The 17,457-nt window shown below is 38.4% G+C and overlaps 1 protein-coding gene across 1 annotated transcript in view; it reads right to left on the bottom strand.

The window, feature by feature from the left end:
- palld (palladin, cytoskeletal associated protein) overlaps positions 1-17,457 on the bottom strand; it is a 457,154-nt gene that overhangs the window by 426,738 nt on the left and 12,959 nt on the right. The window contains exons 3-8 of the mRNA XM_072439450.1: positions 4,883-5,058; positions 4,188-4,254; positions 3,511-3,628; positions 3,385-3,447; positions 1,989-2,130; positions 1,710-1,733 (exon numbers count right to left, since the gene is read on the bottom strand). Coding sequence (XP_072295551.1) covers positions 1,710-1,733; positions 1,989-2,130; positions 3,385-3,447; positions 3,511-3,628; positions 4,188-4,254; positions 4,883-5,058 — 590 coding nt within the window. The remainder of the gene's footprint in view (positions 1-1,709; positions 1,734-1,988; positions 2,131-3,384; positions 3,448-3,510; positions 3,629-4,187; positions 4,255-4,882; positions 5,059-17,457) is intronic.

The raw sequence follows: 17,457 nt of genomic DNA, 5'->3' as shown, positions 1-17,457 counted from the left end.
TTGACCTGTGGGGTGCCCCAAGGGTCAATCCTTGGACCCCTTCTGTTCAATCTGTACATGTATCTGTATCTACCTCTGTATCTACCTGCATTGCATCAATGAAATTTCCCCATGTGGGACAATTAAGGATTATCTTATCTTATCTTATGCTGCCATTGGGACAGCTAATGCGAAACAGTGGTGTGTCCTATCACAATGATGCTGACGACACTCAGCTCTATGTCTCACTGACGGCAGGTGAATATGGACCTGTCAGTTCACTCTGTCATTGACTTCAACAGTAATTTTACCTGGTTTTTAATATTTTAAAATACTACATTATTTCTATTCTTTATTTTATTTCTCACGTACATTGTTTTACATTTGTATAAATTGCATTACGTTTTTATTTTATTTTTTTAATTGTGTTTTAAACACTGTAAAGCACTTTGAATTGCAGTTTGTATGAATTGTGCTTTATAAATAAATTTGATTTGATTTGATCCTACAGTGTCTACTCTTGTGATCTCTTTTATCTCTACAAGTGTCTAAGCACCATATTATCTTCAATCATTTATCCATCCCTCTGCATAAAATAACGTTTACTAAAGACTTTTAACATTTGTGATGCGAAGTATAATTACTCTGATTTGTTTTGGAAAAAGCAGACAAATGATATATTTCAAACAGTTTATACCCCATTATCCAAACTCATAATTATCTTAATCTCTTATTTCTTTCATAAAATAATCTATTGCGATCCTTCCCGTTTCGAGTCGAATGATGTCATGTGAAAGTTCATCACCGTGAGTCACAGCGTCAGGTAAATGCTCCAGACAACTCATCATTTAGACATCAAAAGCTTTAACGTTAGAGGTTTCCACTTGAAACTGTAATTAAATATGTTTCCAAATCACTTAATCAGCCTCAAAGAACAAAGCTATGGAAAACTCAGATATTCATAAACATTCATTAATTCAAATGAAACGTCAAATATTTGTAAAGGATAAAAAGAACACTCACTTTATATATAAAAACTGAGAATAAGGATGATTTAACTAAGATTAAAGGTGTTCTATGATTGTCTCCATTAAAATGTTGTGGTTCTTCCTGCATTAAACTTAACTTAAGCCAATTGAATGAATAAAAGATGAACACGTTCCAGGCAAAGCAATAACATCTCCATAGAAACAAGCAGGTTACAGAGTGAAAGTTCAGATTAAAAACAATAAAAGAATAATAGTGGCTTTTTTAATCATCAAGACCCCATGAAAAACACAAGCAGTGATTATTAGAAAATAAATAGTAAATAAATAGATATACATATTATTCTTTTTTTTAATCAACAGACATGACAACAACTTATGTAAGCACTGCCAGACTGATTTTGACTCATGTTTTCAAGTCACAGATGTTTTGGGACGTCAAGATGACTCAACTTTACAAATCCAACACCTGAACTGACCCGGGACAGACGGGTGGGACAGTATCAGTCTGTAAGTGAGAGGGAGTTCTAGGTTCACTCGCTACTGCCATCTATCTTATGATGTAACGTCCGTCTAGGCGTGACTTACTGTGTTGTAACTTGAACGGTGGACAATAAAACTATCATCAAATTCATCAATATTTCCACACAGCAGCTAATAACGCTTCAGATTTGAACAGGTCGAGTAGAAGAGGAAAGGTTTGTTTTAATATACTGTCACAGCCCCCAGGAGGTGATGACATACCTGGCTCAGCTGCAGATCTGGGCTCTGGAGAAGAAGGAAAGAATAATGTTAAGAGTACGTCCAGTATTTTGAATGATGTGTGTAAATATATGTATAAAGTGAAAGAGGAGATACATTTTGTAAATTGGGTTTAAGCCCTGCGCACCTGAAAATTACACCAGCAAACCGGGGTAAAGCTTCTATTTTATGCATTTTCACCACTGAAAACATAATCTTCCTGCCTCTACTGTCACTCACAGCATAAAGACATTGAAGTTCACACTGAGGGAAGTTATTTACTTTTTTGGAGTATGCGAAAGTCTGGGGAGTCCAGGATCTCCTCTCCCTCTCTGTACCATCGGAGCTGCAGAGGAGGGCTGCACCGGACCCTGCACTCCAGAACCACCACTTGACCCTCCGAGGCCTGGGCATCCTGCAACATCTGAGAAGAGAGAGACTCGTTTTATTTGGGAAACACTTTATATTTACACATTCCCTAGTGGTTCATCTGCCTTTGCACTAAATCAGCCTGTGCACTATAATGCACACAATTTAAATCAATTAAAAAAACAAAAACATGTCATTATCGTGTAATTACCTCGACAGATTTTTGCTGAGACTAAGGTACCACTGCCTCTTCTATCCTCTTTTTGAGAAGTTGTATTATGTGTGAATAAAATAAACCTTTGTAAGCAGAGTACAGTCAGTTTTACCGCGGTCCCTTTAAGCTGTAGCTGAACACAATGTCTCTTGGTGGGACATCTCTCACCAGGGCCCACTCAGAACCATTCGTCTGTCTTTGTGTTTCGGGACGTGTGTGTCTGCTCTCGTGTGTGTGGGGTGACATCACTGCAGGCCCAACATCTTCTCATTCAGATGATTAAAGCGTGCAACGGTCTCTTAAAGGAGGCGGGTGAAGGGTGAAGACAAACAAATGGACTTTCTGTAACGAGCTGGAAAATGATTTAGGGTCTGACGGGTTCTGGATGTGAGTAAAAAGAGAGCTGACCCCTGTGGTTTCAGGGGGGGGCGGTTGAAGCTCTGTCCCAGCCTGTCTCACAGTCTGGACTTTAGAAAAGCTTTGGCCCAAGGCAGAGAGGGGAAAGAGAGGATGTGTTTTATATGACCCCCACTGCTGAAAGCCACAGAGCTGCGCGCTGTGACGAGAATCTAAACGATGTGTGTCTATATAAACTACTATAAACAGCTCTAAAGCCACAACTAAACTATAGCAATCATATGTGGAACACTGGGCCTTCTCTGGACAATTGTTTTTTACTTTCTCAAATTAGTCTTTTTCCTTTTTTTCTGGACAGGGACAATGCACATTTGTACATATTTGTTTAAATGTGTCAGTATAAACTGTACAGGTATAAAATACCAACAATTTACAAAACACTAAATGAAGGTTATATAAAGGTTATGTAAAAGTGGATGTAACAGCACTTTGCATGTTTTACTTTAAATGATTACAGTAAATGTAGAGGTAAATTGTAATTGCCTGGGTTAGATAACTTTTTAAGGAAAATGTATTGTTTTTTCCTTTTAAAAACATGAATGAAGAAATACAAAGTTTAATTCTAAGTTCTCAGAGTTTAAGATAAACTGTGACGTTTCTTTAGATGATGAGACTTTTATGCTGTGACGTTTGTACAGGTAGTTTCTAACTTAACAAGAAATGTATATTGTGACATACTTTAGTGAATACTGGAGGTCCTGACACGTCGGCGTTGTACAGTGAAGACACAGGACTCTGCGTCTGTAACAGACATGACAGTGTCATTGTGTGAACAGAGTCTCTCCATGATTGTAGAGGTGTTACCCTGGGGGGGGGCAGAGCCATGGCCTGGACCAGAGTCGTGCGACGGGACACACCCTCTGTCACTTTGGGTGAGGACGAGCGTATTGTCAGGGACATGGAAGTTGTTTTCTTCTGAACTCTGGAAAGAGACAAAGAGGAAGAACTGACATATATTTGAAGCATTAAGAAACAAAAACGTTGTAAGTCTTTTTCTATGATTGAGAGGATTCTTGACACAGTCGGGTCTTGGCTTGTGTCAGTAAACAAAGAGCGAACTAGGAAGTTGTCCAGAAATTTGTATTAAGATAAAAATCTAAATATTTGGAAAAAAGAACAAATGGTGGACACTTTATTGTACAATAGTGAAATCTGATTATTTAACATATTTTGAATACGTAGTTGTTTACTGAACCGTACAATTTATACAGACGTCAGTAGAAAACAGAAGCCAGGATTCTGTCTTTATGTCTATGTTGTTTTTGCTTTTAGTCAAAGACACAGAGGAATGTGGAGAAAAGGAGAAAAGTAAGATTATTAACCCTGCTTTGTGTAAACTGGGGCACTGGTTAAACGTTACGGGTCTTTAAGGGGCTTTTTAAGGCTGTAGTTAAATATGAACAGGCAGCGGACTCACTGCGTTTAACCGGGTCATGTGTTCAGGGGTCAAAGGTCATGTAGTCAAACTGAGACACACGTACTGAGGCATGGCTCCGGATTTGGACTTGGACGCACCCTCTCCCTCCGAATCGGACGAATCTGAAGCTCCTGAAAATGGGATAAAGTCAATTATGACACATTAGACAACACTTTTCAGTAAAACAAAGTGAATATAATGAAGTTTTAAGCTTTTTGCCTGTTTTTGTCCAATTTGGCAATTTTGGAGATGTTTCTAATGTTACTTCCTGGTTTTACATGGCCAGCAAATTATGACATAACCAGAGTGTAAACAAGGGCCAAAATTCATTCAAATCATACAATAGTTATGATTTGATGAATAATTACACCTGACAACACAAAAATGCACATTTTCTTGCGCATTCTGATGACATCACAGAGGTGGAGGTGTTCTGTTGTAGAACTCAGCACTACTTCATGTCATTTTCAACTTTTAATTGTCACATTTTCTTCACAAACTGATCATTATTTACCACCAAACAACGACATAATCAGAAAAACATGAGAACTTGTCTTATTGGCTTTGAATTGCGCCAACTTACAAATCACTCAATGAATCAATACATTTAGTCCAGAGGCATGCTGAGGAAAAATCTGAATAGAATAGATTTAATATCAAGGGACATTGAATATTTGCTTAGTATTGCTTAGTAAAAGTATTAGTTACATTGACCAAACAAGGGACGTAAAGTTAGCACCAAACCCAGCTCAGTTTTACCTTCTATGTAGACCTCTGCGGAGGTGTTGTCTGCGCCCAGGCTGTTGGAGGCTACGCAGGTGTAGCGGCCCGTGTCGTCCTCAAAAGCCTCGTTGATCACCAGCGTGAGCAGGTCTCCATCTCTCAGGATCTGGATGTCGGGGGAACTGTGCAGCTCACGCCCTTCACAGAACCACCTGCGCAAGAGGACACAACCTGTTAGGACAGACACACTTTCAAACTTCACACTTTTGGAGAAATAAGTCTTATGTTACACGGGAAAAGGTGTGGACTGACTAATAACAAGGCTATTCATGCTTTGTGAATTTAAGTTATTATAGGTGGTCTACAATAAAGCCTAACATTTTAAAACATTTTCAATCATTTTAAATTAAGACTAATTATTACCTTGTACAGTCAACATGTTCCACTAATATGCTAAAGTTCGTGTAATGCTTAAAGATTCTCTACTTTACTATAATCCTTAAGGCGCTGTGACATTAACATAAATTGTGCCAAAAGTTCCAGACAGAAACCTTGATTATCACTGTTATTTTTCCCATTGTCATGTGGGGTTTGGTTAACATCTTGCCAAAAGAAACATATATTCCCGTAACAGTGAAACCTCCCATCCCATTCTCAAGTTATGATATCATGTTATTACCAAGATTTATTACGTCTTCATCAAATAAAATGGAACTGACACGCACGGGCAATGATGACAATAATCGACTAGACTTTTACGGGAAGATGGAAGTCTGCCAGTTCAGTGCTCATCGTTCAAGTCATGACAACTCCTTGTGGCTTTTTCTGCATCTTTTATTTGTGTCAGTCGTCAGCACCTGCAGAGGTAGTGAGTGGGGCAAAGGATTTTGGGAAAAGGATGACACGCCCTTTTCTCGGTCATTGACTTCGACATTGACATCGACACCAGCAGCAACTGTCTTCAGGTGGTTTAAGGTCAGGGCTCCACCGTCAGCATAATGGGGCATTTAGAAGAAACAATACTGACCACTCGTATTCACATTTTAGCATTGTTTAGTAGACGACTTCAAACGCTTTACTGATCATTTTGTTGAGTCTTGGACCAAATCTTCTTTAGGCCAAATAGAAGCTTGATTACAGAGGCGGGTAACAGGCAATTGATTTTTACTTATTACCTACAATATATACCATTTTTGTTTACAATCCATCAGATACGTGTTCAGGTCTTGATCTCTTTATACCCTTGATTGTAAGATGGTGCTTTTTGCAGTGTTTTTATGGACTTTGTGTTATAACATATAGTATTATGCAATCACAGTGCATTTGAAATTGTTAATGAATTACAATTTTTCGCTCCGGCTTGTAGTTCTAAGTGGAAAGCAGTAGCATAAAATGGGGTGAGGAGTGGGGAGAGACAAACAGATTGCTGGACCCAGGAAGTCTATATGTACAGTGAAATCCTTAAGCATTTGTAATATCTAGCCAAGTTTGGGTTTCTTCTGTATCCACAATGAAACATTCTGCTTTTCAGACACGTGGAGTTAACCCTATGACACCCTCCTCCATGTTTCCATGTTCACCCCTCGACCTCCAGTGACAAGAAGAGGGGCAGAGATTCCCGACATTCCCATAAAGAGCAGCTGTTGTGTCTGTCTCAGCCCTCGAGCAGGAAACATTCTTTCCCCAGAAAATCCATAAATTGCCATCACCTAAAATTACACAGAGATTCTATGGCAGGTCAATCAAAAGAGCAAGTTGTTAAGATTTGCTTCTAAATCTTATTGTTATTCAAAATTATTTCCGTTTGTTGCCTAAAATGAAAATTACTTCTACAACTAAAACCTCGCTGTGTCCTGTTTGTTCTTCTTAGGCAGCATACTTTAAATTGTTGTTACAGCAAACAAAGAAAGAACGCGTAGACAGCAGAAGGTGTATTAGTCAGCGCACTTTACCGGACAGAGAAACGCTACAAGCTGTGTCACCGTGGAAACACACTAAACTGCCTGTTTGAGCTGCAGAGGTGAGAGGTTAGGCTTTACCGCTGCAGCAAAAGTCAGTCACTCCAGGGCACTTCCTGCGCGTTATCGAGTGTTGAAGTGAAAGTGCGGAAACCAGGCGAGCTCGAACACACCGCCAGACGCAGACGTGTGTTCAATGATAGGAAACAGTTCAAGACACGAGACCTTATCCAGCGACCTGTCCAGACTTCAAACAAACACAGACGGAGAGAAAAGTGGAAAGAAGGGAAGTCTGACGGGCGTAAATCAGATGACGCTAATTTAACTGGACTTTGTTGCTTTTTGTTGTGCATGAGTAATGGCAATAAAGTGGAATCAATTCATTTCTCATAGGAAAGGCAAATACAAGTCACACTTTAAATTGACTCCTCAGCAACTATATATACATAAAAATGCTTTTAAAGGTGCACTATCTTTGTCTGGTTCAGGGTCTGCCACCTGATTGTTTCCATGGAGATTATAATATTCCAAAAAGCATGACAATTAACTTTGCCATATAAACATTTATTCCGTTAGAAATACATTTATTGGAAAACTCTTACTGCAGGGACAGCCACAGATCAGAGGTCTCATTTATAAAGCGCACGTACAAACATTTTACAGACGTGAGTTTCTACATTAAGTTTGTGAAAACGTGACAAGGAAATGAGCCAAAAATGGTCAAAAAACTGGTTTGAAGAAGTTTGCGTTTCGTCTGTACATTTTTAGTAAGAATTCCACGTAAGTTTGATAAATGAGACTGATCTGTAAGGATAGTGGGGTCACCTGCTTGTCTGACCATAACCCTGGAGATAAGACAGGTTTATACTTTACTGTGGGACCAGGAAAAACAAAAGCTTCTGAAGACGCTCCATCATGTGCCTTTTTATAAATATATTTCAAGCCATTCAGAATTCTATAGCACTAAAAGTATGTATTATCTGTTTGGATCATATTATCTTTATCAATTGCTCCAAATGTATCCCACACATCCTTTATCTTCTCAAACCTCGTGATTATAGTCAATCTTGTCACAAGCTTTAATCTGACGGTTTCAATATTTCAAAGTAAAAAAAAAGGTTTATTGTTTGAGCAAACCAATGTGTCCATGTGGTTTTGACATCCTTTTGTGTGGATTACAGCCAGACAAGAGGAAAAGCAAAAACAACTGGACTGGGAGGCTGCCATGTCTGCAGTGAAGGATCCTGGGAAACTCAGGACTCTTGTTCTGGTCTGATGTTGAATGAAGAATTATTTCCTGAGTCGAAAAACACATGGGAATCCTACTCAAACTTGGCCCACGAAAAAGAAAGAATAAAACTATCAATAATACATATAATTTGAAAGTTTTACATATTTTGATGATTATGGCCTTGAGTGTAATTGAGGAACAATAACAAAGCATTGGCCCAAATCTGTTCGATCACAAAACTGCACTGACTCCACAAACGCTGTCCCAGGAACAACTAAAGGTTCCTCCAGAGCTGAGTCGCAGAAGCAGTTTGACCCAAACGTGGAGAGTTGATTTCATCACCGATCTATAGGTTAGCTTTGGTTCACATTCCTTCCATTTCCTTTGTGTCTCATAGTTTTCGCAGACTTCCCTCTGTGAACCAGCCGGCCAGAGCAGCAGGAGCACCATGTGGAAATGTAAAAAAAAAGCACAATTTGATGAAAACCAGTTCTTGCTCCTCTGAGGTTTGACGGAGCATAAACCGAGAAGAACAGACTAACAAGCGCTACAATAAAACCTATTATTAATCAGCTTTAATGGTCGCTTATTACGCCCAATCACAAATAAACTTATTTAAAGACAGTCTGTTTAATCTAATTTGTGAGGAATGTGTCTAAATGTGCGGAAATAATACTGAGAAAATCAACAACGAAGCATAAGCTAATTGACATTCTTCTTCATTCTTTTAACGTTCTATGTACTTTTCTCCATATGGGATTATTTATAACGTAAACTGAAGGCAAGGCTGGAAAAGACTTTAAAATCTTGAGTCACACTGAGTCCAAAGGGAGAAGGAACCCAACCATCAATAGCTCATTTGCGGAGGAAACACAGTCAGGGAACATTTCTTGGCTAAGTTTTCTAATGCCACCCATTTCCTTCGAATACAATACAATTATGAAATATATCACACAGGAACATGGTGAGAACAAGCCTCACTCATATCCTCACACACACAGCTACTAGTGCTGAAAAACAGACACAAGTTCACCTGCTGAATGGAACAATATTGAGGCTCAATGTTAATCATTGGTAAGTTTAGTGTGTACTCGTACTTTTTTTGCAGATCATGTACATTTTGTGGGGATGATCCTGCATTAGAGTTTTTCAAAAGCTTTTAAACTACCTGCTTCTTCAGAGAGTTGCTGTGATTGGTTACAACCACCAGTCAATCAGAGCATGACAGTGATTGACAAATAGGAGGTGTAAATGATTAAAGGACATATTATGTTAAATCAACTTTTATGTGCTATTATAAGCTTTTAATGTTATAATAGTGTCAGAGTTGTATTTTGATTAATTAATGGAGAGCTTTGAAGCTTGAGTGCTCTGTTTTCACCTATCTCCTATCTCCGTCCACTAATCTGTACTTACAGGAAAGGAAGTCAATGGACCCGTTTCTATTATTACGTAAGCTGCATCGGCTCAATGTTACAGTAAAGAAAATTAAGCAAATGATGGTATAATTGTGGTGAGAAAAGTACAAAAGTTACTGCACAGGTACTCGAGTATGTGTGAGTATCATGGCTCTACTACATGTACTCACAGTGATTGAATAACAAGATCTCTCTGTATAAATCTTCCATGTGAAACACCAATCAGACACAATTGTGGGCAGATAATGCTCGCACCAGGAGGAGTCTGGTTCTCATCTTCCTCTTCTTCAGATTGTCCACCAAAATTCCTCAGTAAAACCCGAAGAGCCCGAACCTATCATTGCCCCGGACGCCGCCGTGCGTGTCCCGCCCACGCTCTCCTCGCCTGACCCTGTTTGTTATTTGCTGCTGTGGATGGATAATTTTATGAAGCAAAAAGCTCAATTTCACCACAGACCCAAACTGTGCCGAGCCAGAGCAGAGAGCACTGTGGGAAGAATGGAGAAGAAGAAGTAACCGTGGAGAAGTGATCAAAGGTGGAAGCCCCGCCCCCTCTGCAGCTCAGTCAAGCGCTCTTCAAACTCACAGTGTATTAAGACATTATGGCCCCTTTATACTCACAAACACATTGACAAGATAAGTAAAGTGTCTTGCTCACTGGCACAAGCATAGCATGGTTTAGAACTGCAAACCTTTGAGCGGCTACTGCTGCTTCTGCAATGATGTTTACTATAATCAAATCAAAGGTGGGCAGTATATTTAAATGTAGATAATATTGTGAATGTCGTTTTGAAGATATGTTAAATTGGAACGTCGAGTTTATCATTTATAGTAAAAAGAAAAAAAAATGCAACAAAAACCTAAAATAAAAAATGATGGTGTAAACTTTCAAGTATATGGTGATATTTCTGCAATTTTCTGATTTATTCTACACATATGTCACATTTTCCTGATAATTTAACCTTTACTTATATGTTTAAAGACATTTAATAAACAGACTGTTGGATTGACAAAATATTTGATTATCTTTATCTGCGGATACTCAAAAAACAACTATATCCATGTTAATATTTCCAACCACTAATACATACTTTACTTCTGCACAATTAAACAACCATCTCTTATACAGTTACTTTTACTACAGCTTTTATGGGGCTAAGCCGTTATAATTCCTTCATTTATCTAGTTCTGTTCAATATAAAATCAAGTAAAGTGGAAAACTGCTCTTTCTCTTCCCTCTTTCCACAGTTTATGGACCACAAAAGCACAAAAGTCAAGTGATTTTTTTTTTTAAAGCCGGCGCTCCATCTTGGTTTTCTTTATCCCTAATTACAAACTACATCCAACCGACAAAACTGACCAAATGCTATAGGAAGAAACTTCCACAACACAGACCTTGAGGATATAAAGTAGATCAAGCTTTTATGCTCACAGTAAACTTAAGTCTAAAAGTGGTCTTTAGTCACAACATATTTAGTTTTTCCACTGTAGTTTTCCATAATTACCCTTAATGTGCCATTTACCTGCCTCATCGTTATACAAATGTAGCCATAATTGTATAATAGACTAATGCAGGATAAGAGCATCACATTGTGAGGCGACCAAAACAGAGCTGCCAGAAATAAACACCACTGTGATAGAGCTATTAAAAGTGTAAACACGCATTTCCTAAATCCAGTTGCTAAGAATCCTAGTCCCCAAACATTAACAAAAGACGTCATATTGAGCACATAAACTAAATAAGTTGTACATCAATAAGAAATGCAGCTGGAATCAACTCAGACTCAAAAGCATTTATGTCTCTGGGGTTCAAAGAGTTTTTTAACTTCATTCTTTTACTAACTCATTCTTCCTCCAAGATCTAATTTCAACTATTCAGAAAATGCTAAATTAAGTTTGGAACTTTGTCAACCACAGTGTAACAAGAGCTGGTTATTACAGAGCGATGGATGTGGTCGCAAACTATTTTCAGCCTGAAAAAAGTTCTGCAATTTAACTTTTACGAGGTCCCAAATGTTGAAATTGATCTGATAGTTTTAGAGAAGCCGCGGCACAGACGGTCAGTCAGGGCAGCTGTGGCTACAGAAGAGTGGACAGGGTAAAGTGCACTTGTTTATCATCATTGTTCATCATAGAGAAGTAGAATGAATAATCAAGCACAATACAATTATGATCAGAATCATGATGTGAATTCCTGGACAAACTAGAAACAAGAGGCTGTTTAACTAAAGCCTTGACAGCCATGTTTCAGCTGATAAAAGAGCTACAAAGTTAGCAGGAGGCTAATGAGCATAAACCATTTGTCATCACAGGGAGGCAGGGCAGTCTAATTTTAACAGCCTTACTCAGTCGGGGAACTCTTGTAAGGAAATATTTGTATTTACTTAAATGCTTACATGTAATACAGCTATAAATGAGCCCATTCAAAGAACCATAGTAACCTGAATATCAGATCAATTACTCATGAGCTACGGCTACACACGTTATATAGACTTTATTATAAATGTCTCTATTATGACTTATTCTCATGTCGGAAATACAAATACAAAACAGCAGCAAATTCCAAGTGTAGAACAAGGATCCTAAACATCTAAAGCAATTGATGTGTAAGAAAATGATTGTCTTTCAGTTTGACACAAAACGTCTCAATATGATATTATGTTAGAAATGTTCAGAAAAAATGTAAAATAAAGATTACACTGGAATAAATCATCTTCAGCACAAGCGTGTCCCACAGTGATGGAGTCTCGCTCATGTGGGGTCAAAGGTCAGGTGAATATTTAGGACGGAGGGAGGACAGCTGCGGGTCAGACCGGATGGGACGCCTGAAGAGGAAAAGGGCAGGGAAAGTCTAAATTGGCTGGTCCATCAAGAGGAGAGCACAGGACTCACTAACGACCACTGTTACTGCTGAAACCAGTGTTTTTGTGCTTTTGGGCAGGCGGAGGTAAGTACAAGGGGCAGAGCAGAGGGTGTTTTAGAAAGTGACAGACAAGAGCAGCAGCTGAGCAAAGGGTAAACTCACCGCACATGAAGATACAGTTTAGGCATAAATTAGACTCAACTACATCCTTGATTGGTTAGATTTGTCTAATAATTGTAAGATTGAATGCAATACTCTGCACCAAACAACATTAAAGAGGCAAATTCAGAATACTTTTAAACAAGGTCAAAGCTTTTAATAAATATTGTTGAATGCACCGTAGAATTGAGCAAACATTTCCACTAAGTACAGGGGCTTAAGTTGTAACCCTGGGACATGTTTCATCACGCTATCTAACATGCAAGGATGATTTTTAAATTGCCTTTGGTTTGGAATAAGATTAAAGCATACAAATTACAATAATTTGATTGACTTACACACATTAAAACATAATAACTACAACTAAATAAGTGTCGAAAGTGATTGTAATCTGGTTTGAACGTGAATTGTAGTTTGTTTTTCGCAGTTGCAAAGAATGTAACCGCCACTTTACAACACAGTAAACACAAATGTCCACCAGATCCGACCAGTGAGCTCACAAACCGAGACACTTTTAAACGATATCTGCATTTATTTGACAGCAATGACATTAAAGACATCAGCGCTACCTGTGATACTGTATTTCAATACTGGGCACGTTATAACACATCCACCTGTCCAAAGCTACAGTCACGCTAACGTCAAATACGCCGGACATTAAAACTTACCCAAATTATTGCTTGTTACTCCTTGTGGTGGATTCTATTATATTCCTATTGGTTCGTGCCTGCACAATGCTCCTGTCTTGACACTGTCCCAGCAGAACTGCCCCACTGAGTCACAGACAGACAGACAGACAGTGGGGTGCGAGGTGGAGTGGGCGGGAGCAAATCACAGCAGCTAAATTCCTCACTGGACACAAGGCCAAAAGCATAGTAGAGCTACAGTTCAGACAGAAACACTGACGGTGGAAAAAGAGGAAGTGAATGGAGTCAAATGGATTGGGTTTGGTCGCCACATAATGATTTAGAGGAATTTACTGAATTGAACTGGCTGACTCTATGAAACGGGGCATTCTGGAGGAGTTATGCTGTACACAGCAGTCAACTCTTACATAGTCAATGATGAATATCTATGAAAAATATACCTTCAAGAAAAATCTGATTGTTTAATCTTATTCTTTTATCGTAGCTCTGTTAAGTCAATACATATCATGAGCTGGATCTAAACTTGGTTAACGGTGCAGTCACACACACCACATGGACATTTGGTCTAACACCAGAACTAAACCTGGACCAGGACTAACCCAGGACTAAACTGGTCTCAAACTAGGACCAAACACGTGCACCCTAAACTACATGTGGTTTAAACCAGGTCTGAACCAGGACTATACAACATAAAACTACAAACAAAATAAACAAAACCAGAACACGACCAGGTCAGAAGCACCAGCACCGGTCATAGTCACCGGTCATAGTCTGACCAGACGAGAACCACTGGGATATAAAAGTGGATACGGGCGAAAACTCACAATATGATTTAGGGGATTTTGCAAGGATGATCAAAGCATTTAATGTGCCTAAAATAATTGTTCATAGGTTTATAAACTTCTACTAATCAAAGTGTTTGGGGTTTGGAGCCGGTGACCATCAAAGCACTGCAGCAAATCCTCTGTCATGTCAAACACAGTGGTGGGCATTACAGCAGGAGTAAACTAATTAGAGCTTCATCCACTTAATAGACCACTTAAAAAGACCCAGGACCAAAATAGTGGGATACGTCAGGAGCCAGTTGGCAGCACCTGGCCCCAGGACAGATGGTTCAGTGGTTCATTCACCTACATCAGCAACTATATCATTGAGGTTTCTCCATGATGAGTGGGAAAGTCCAAATGGAATCAATACAATGAAATAAATAAGTGATTTGACTTGTTACTCAAGTGCATAGTGCTCTACAATAAAGTTTATACAATGCCAAAGTAAGGCACAAATAACAAAATTGTCCCAAATCACTTCCTTTTTGTCAGTATAAAGCAGATGAAGCCACTACAGTTCACCAGTTACCAAACCCTGCATATTCACTGTTAACTCAACAGAAGTGTTCAAGAATGATGAAGCTACACTTAGAAATAAAAATGTATTCTAAAACTCTTTCATTGACATCTCTATCTCTGACCACAACTGACCAAATGCCAGGCTGATGTCTGTTTTGTTTCTTCAGTAAGAGCTCGAGTGGAACACAAGAGGATATTTTGGTGACAGAGGCACAGGAGGTGTTTGCTGAGACGGAGCAAGCTATTTCTGAGTCCTGTGAGTGAAAGAGTTTCAAACCGTTTCAAAACAGTTGTTCAGAGACAAGAGGGGTGCAGATGGACAAGGACAATCGCATTGTCCAGAAGGTGTGTCCCACAAAAGGGCAGTGACCAGTGAGTCATGAGCCTCAACTGCGTACGATGTAACCGAGCACTACAATATGTCAAAGAGGGATGTTTGGATAACTCATCTTTTGACCACTAAAACCACAGACTTTGGATATGAAATGAATACATTAAATTCAAGCTTATTCAGGCTGTATCAAACCTTCATGTGAAGCATCTTGATCAAAGTTCACGGTGGTTCCAGCTTCAAAATAAAGTAAAGAAATAAAAAGTCTACACTATCAAATAACACATTTTAAAAAGGCCTGAACTACATCTTAAAGTGAATGTTGCGGCTGAATAAAGATTTGCAGAGATGGTAGTCACATAAAAGCAGTGCACTTCCCCTCAGCACGTCTATAAAACAAAATGAGAAGTAATTCCCATTAATGACTATTGTCTGATCTTCCTTAAACTATAACAGAGCAGATGGAATCAGTTTCAGGCACAATTACAGCACCATTTAAGAAGCAGGTGCGCGGAGGAGACACACATATTGTCACTGTTTGTACGAGGCCATCGAAGAGTCACAAAACCGCAAATAAATAGATGCACGTTGTCATGGTAATTGTCTCATTATTGGCCAACTCCAAGGAGACACCATGACACTAACATAAACAGATTCCATCCTCCTCATGATGTCATTCTGAGAAGCTTTAGACTGTCAAATAAAACCAGCCGGAAAGCACCAAGAGCAGGACTGAAAAAAGGAGCCGAAAATGAAAGAATAAAATAGATGATCTCACATTGAACAGACGAGGTCATTAGGTCATTAGGGTTTAGCTCATATGTGATTTGAAGTTCCCATGTGCTCAGGTCAATGTTGTAAACAGGAATGTGCTAAACAAGAATGTTTCTGTCTTGAGGAAATGTTTTTGTGGATTTCCATGTAACGTTTCTGATGAGGGCGTTACCTGCTCGTCTTTAATCTATCGATGCAGTTTTTATTCATTACAGCTGTTTGTATTGCTCAGAAAAAATATGTCTCTCCACAGTTCTGCCTTTGGCCACTTGTTTGTCTCCAGAGAGAGACATACGTTAATGCCATCTGCATGGACAGAAATAACAATACATTGAGTCCCTTTAGAGTATGAATGAATGTGTTGGTGTCTTTGATTTATTTCAATAGATTCCATCAGCTGAAATAAATGCAATCAGCTCGTTTTCCTGGGACCATTGTAATTAAAAACAGATTTAATGTTATTTCACTTTTGCAAATACAACAACGTTGTTATCAATTATTCCATTGCATGATGTTTCATTACTTATTTAAAAGTTACATTTCAGTCCATAGTAGTGTAAAATGCACATTTAAATGACACATTTTAAGTGGTAATTGTTGAAATCTAACACATGGCACTTCAGGTTGTTATTTTTGAGTTTACAAAGTTGAATAGAAATACGGTTTCAAATGGATATTGCTCTGTACAAACAGTTCTTTTCATAAAGTTGGATTTTGGATGTGGTGGGATAAGATGACCATTGGCTACAGTTCTTCTTCAGTGGTTTGTTTAATATAAAGCAGAAATGTTTATGGGTAGTTTATTGTTTAGCCCAATGTAACTTGTATTCTTTTATTTAACAGATTGTAAAACATCAGTTCTCTGCTTGTTCTAATTGAGCGACAGGAACTGCTGCTTTGTTATAAACAATTTGTATTTTTGCTAAAACTTTATGAGATGTAGAAGACAATATTACGTTATATTGTAATCATAATTGTTTGTTAATTATGAATTATGTAGTTTGTTGAAAATTATGTTATAGACTTTGTGATTATTGTGTTTGACACAGTGATTGCATATTTTAGTTACAGCAATGTTACGACCCATTTAGTAAACAATAGAGTTTATGAGATTACTATCAATGACCAGACCCAAGTGTTTTTTTATCTTCAGGACGAGCTTGTTCCTTTGAACCCACTCATACAGTTCATTTTATTACATGAATCTGCATCATCTGAATCTGCATGAAACGACATTGAGGCTTTTTTCACAGTGAAAGGTAAACACAGAGAACAAATGAGGTCCTAAACAGCTTCCTTGAGGAAGTCCACATTCTAAACTTTTACTGTCAAATGAATAAACAGTGTAGAAAAATGAGAGATAACTTTGCAACAGCAGAAGTAATAAAACCAAAGCTTTTCATTTTCCTTATTCAAATCTGATAATCTGTTAGAGTCTGTGAAAACAACGCTGAAGTTCAACATCACTGCACCAATTCAGAATGTTCTGAGCCACCTGCCATAAGAGCTGTGCGAGTAAATGTGCACGTTAAAACATTCAGTCATTAATGTGAAATATCAGTACATTTGACTAAGTACAGGGAGGAGACTAATAGGTCTGCAATTCTGGCCATTAAAAACTATTTCTGGTCTTTGATAAACGGAACTTCCTTCCATAGAGTGTCAGGAAACACTGATTAAAGATATGACAAAAAGGTGCCGCTATGTTCAGCTGTTTTGTTAAGAAAGTATAAGTGCCATGTGTAGGACGAGACTTAATAAAGATCTATTTTAGATATTGTTTTGTCTTGGTTTGATTCTCGGTCTGGTTTACTCCTGTTTAAATCTGTTTTAATTGAATGGCAGTCAAGGAAAAGTAACAGCAGAGTTTGAGAATTAAAAGTT

Source organism: Eucyclogobius newberryi, unplaced genomic scaffold (assembly GCF_026437365.1).
Source record: "Eucyclogobius newberryi isolate DKJ021-1_F unplaced genomic scaffold, fEucNew1.0.hap1 SCAF_9, whole genome shotgun sequence".
In the NCBI taxonomy this organism is placed as follows: Eukaryota; Metazoa; Chordata; class Actinopteri; order Gobiiformes; family Gobiidae; genus Eucyclogobius; species Eucyclogobius newberryi.
The sequence above is the reverse complement of the archived record's forward strand: the minus strand, read 5'-3'. Positions and strand labels throughout refer to the sequence as shown.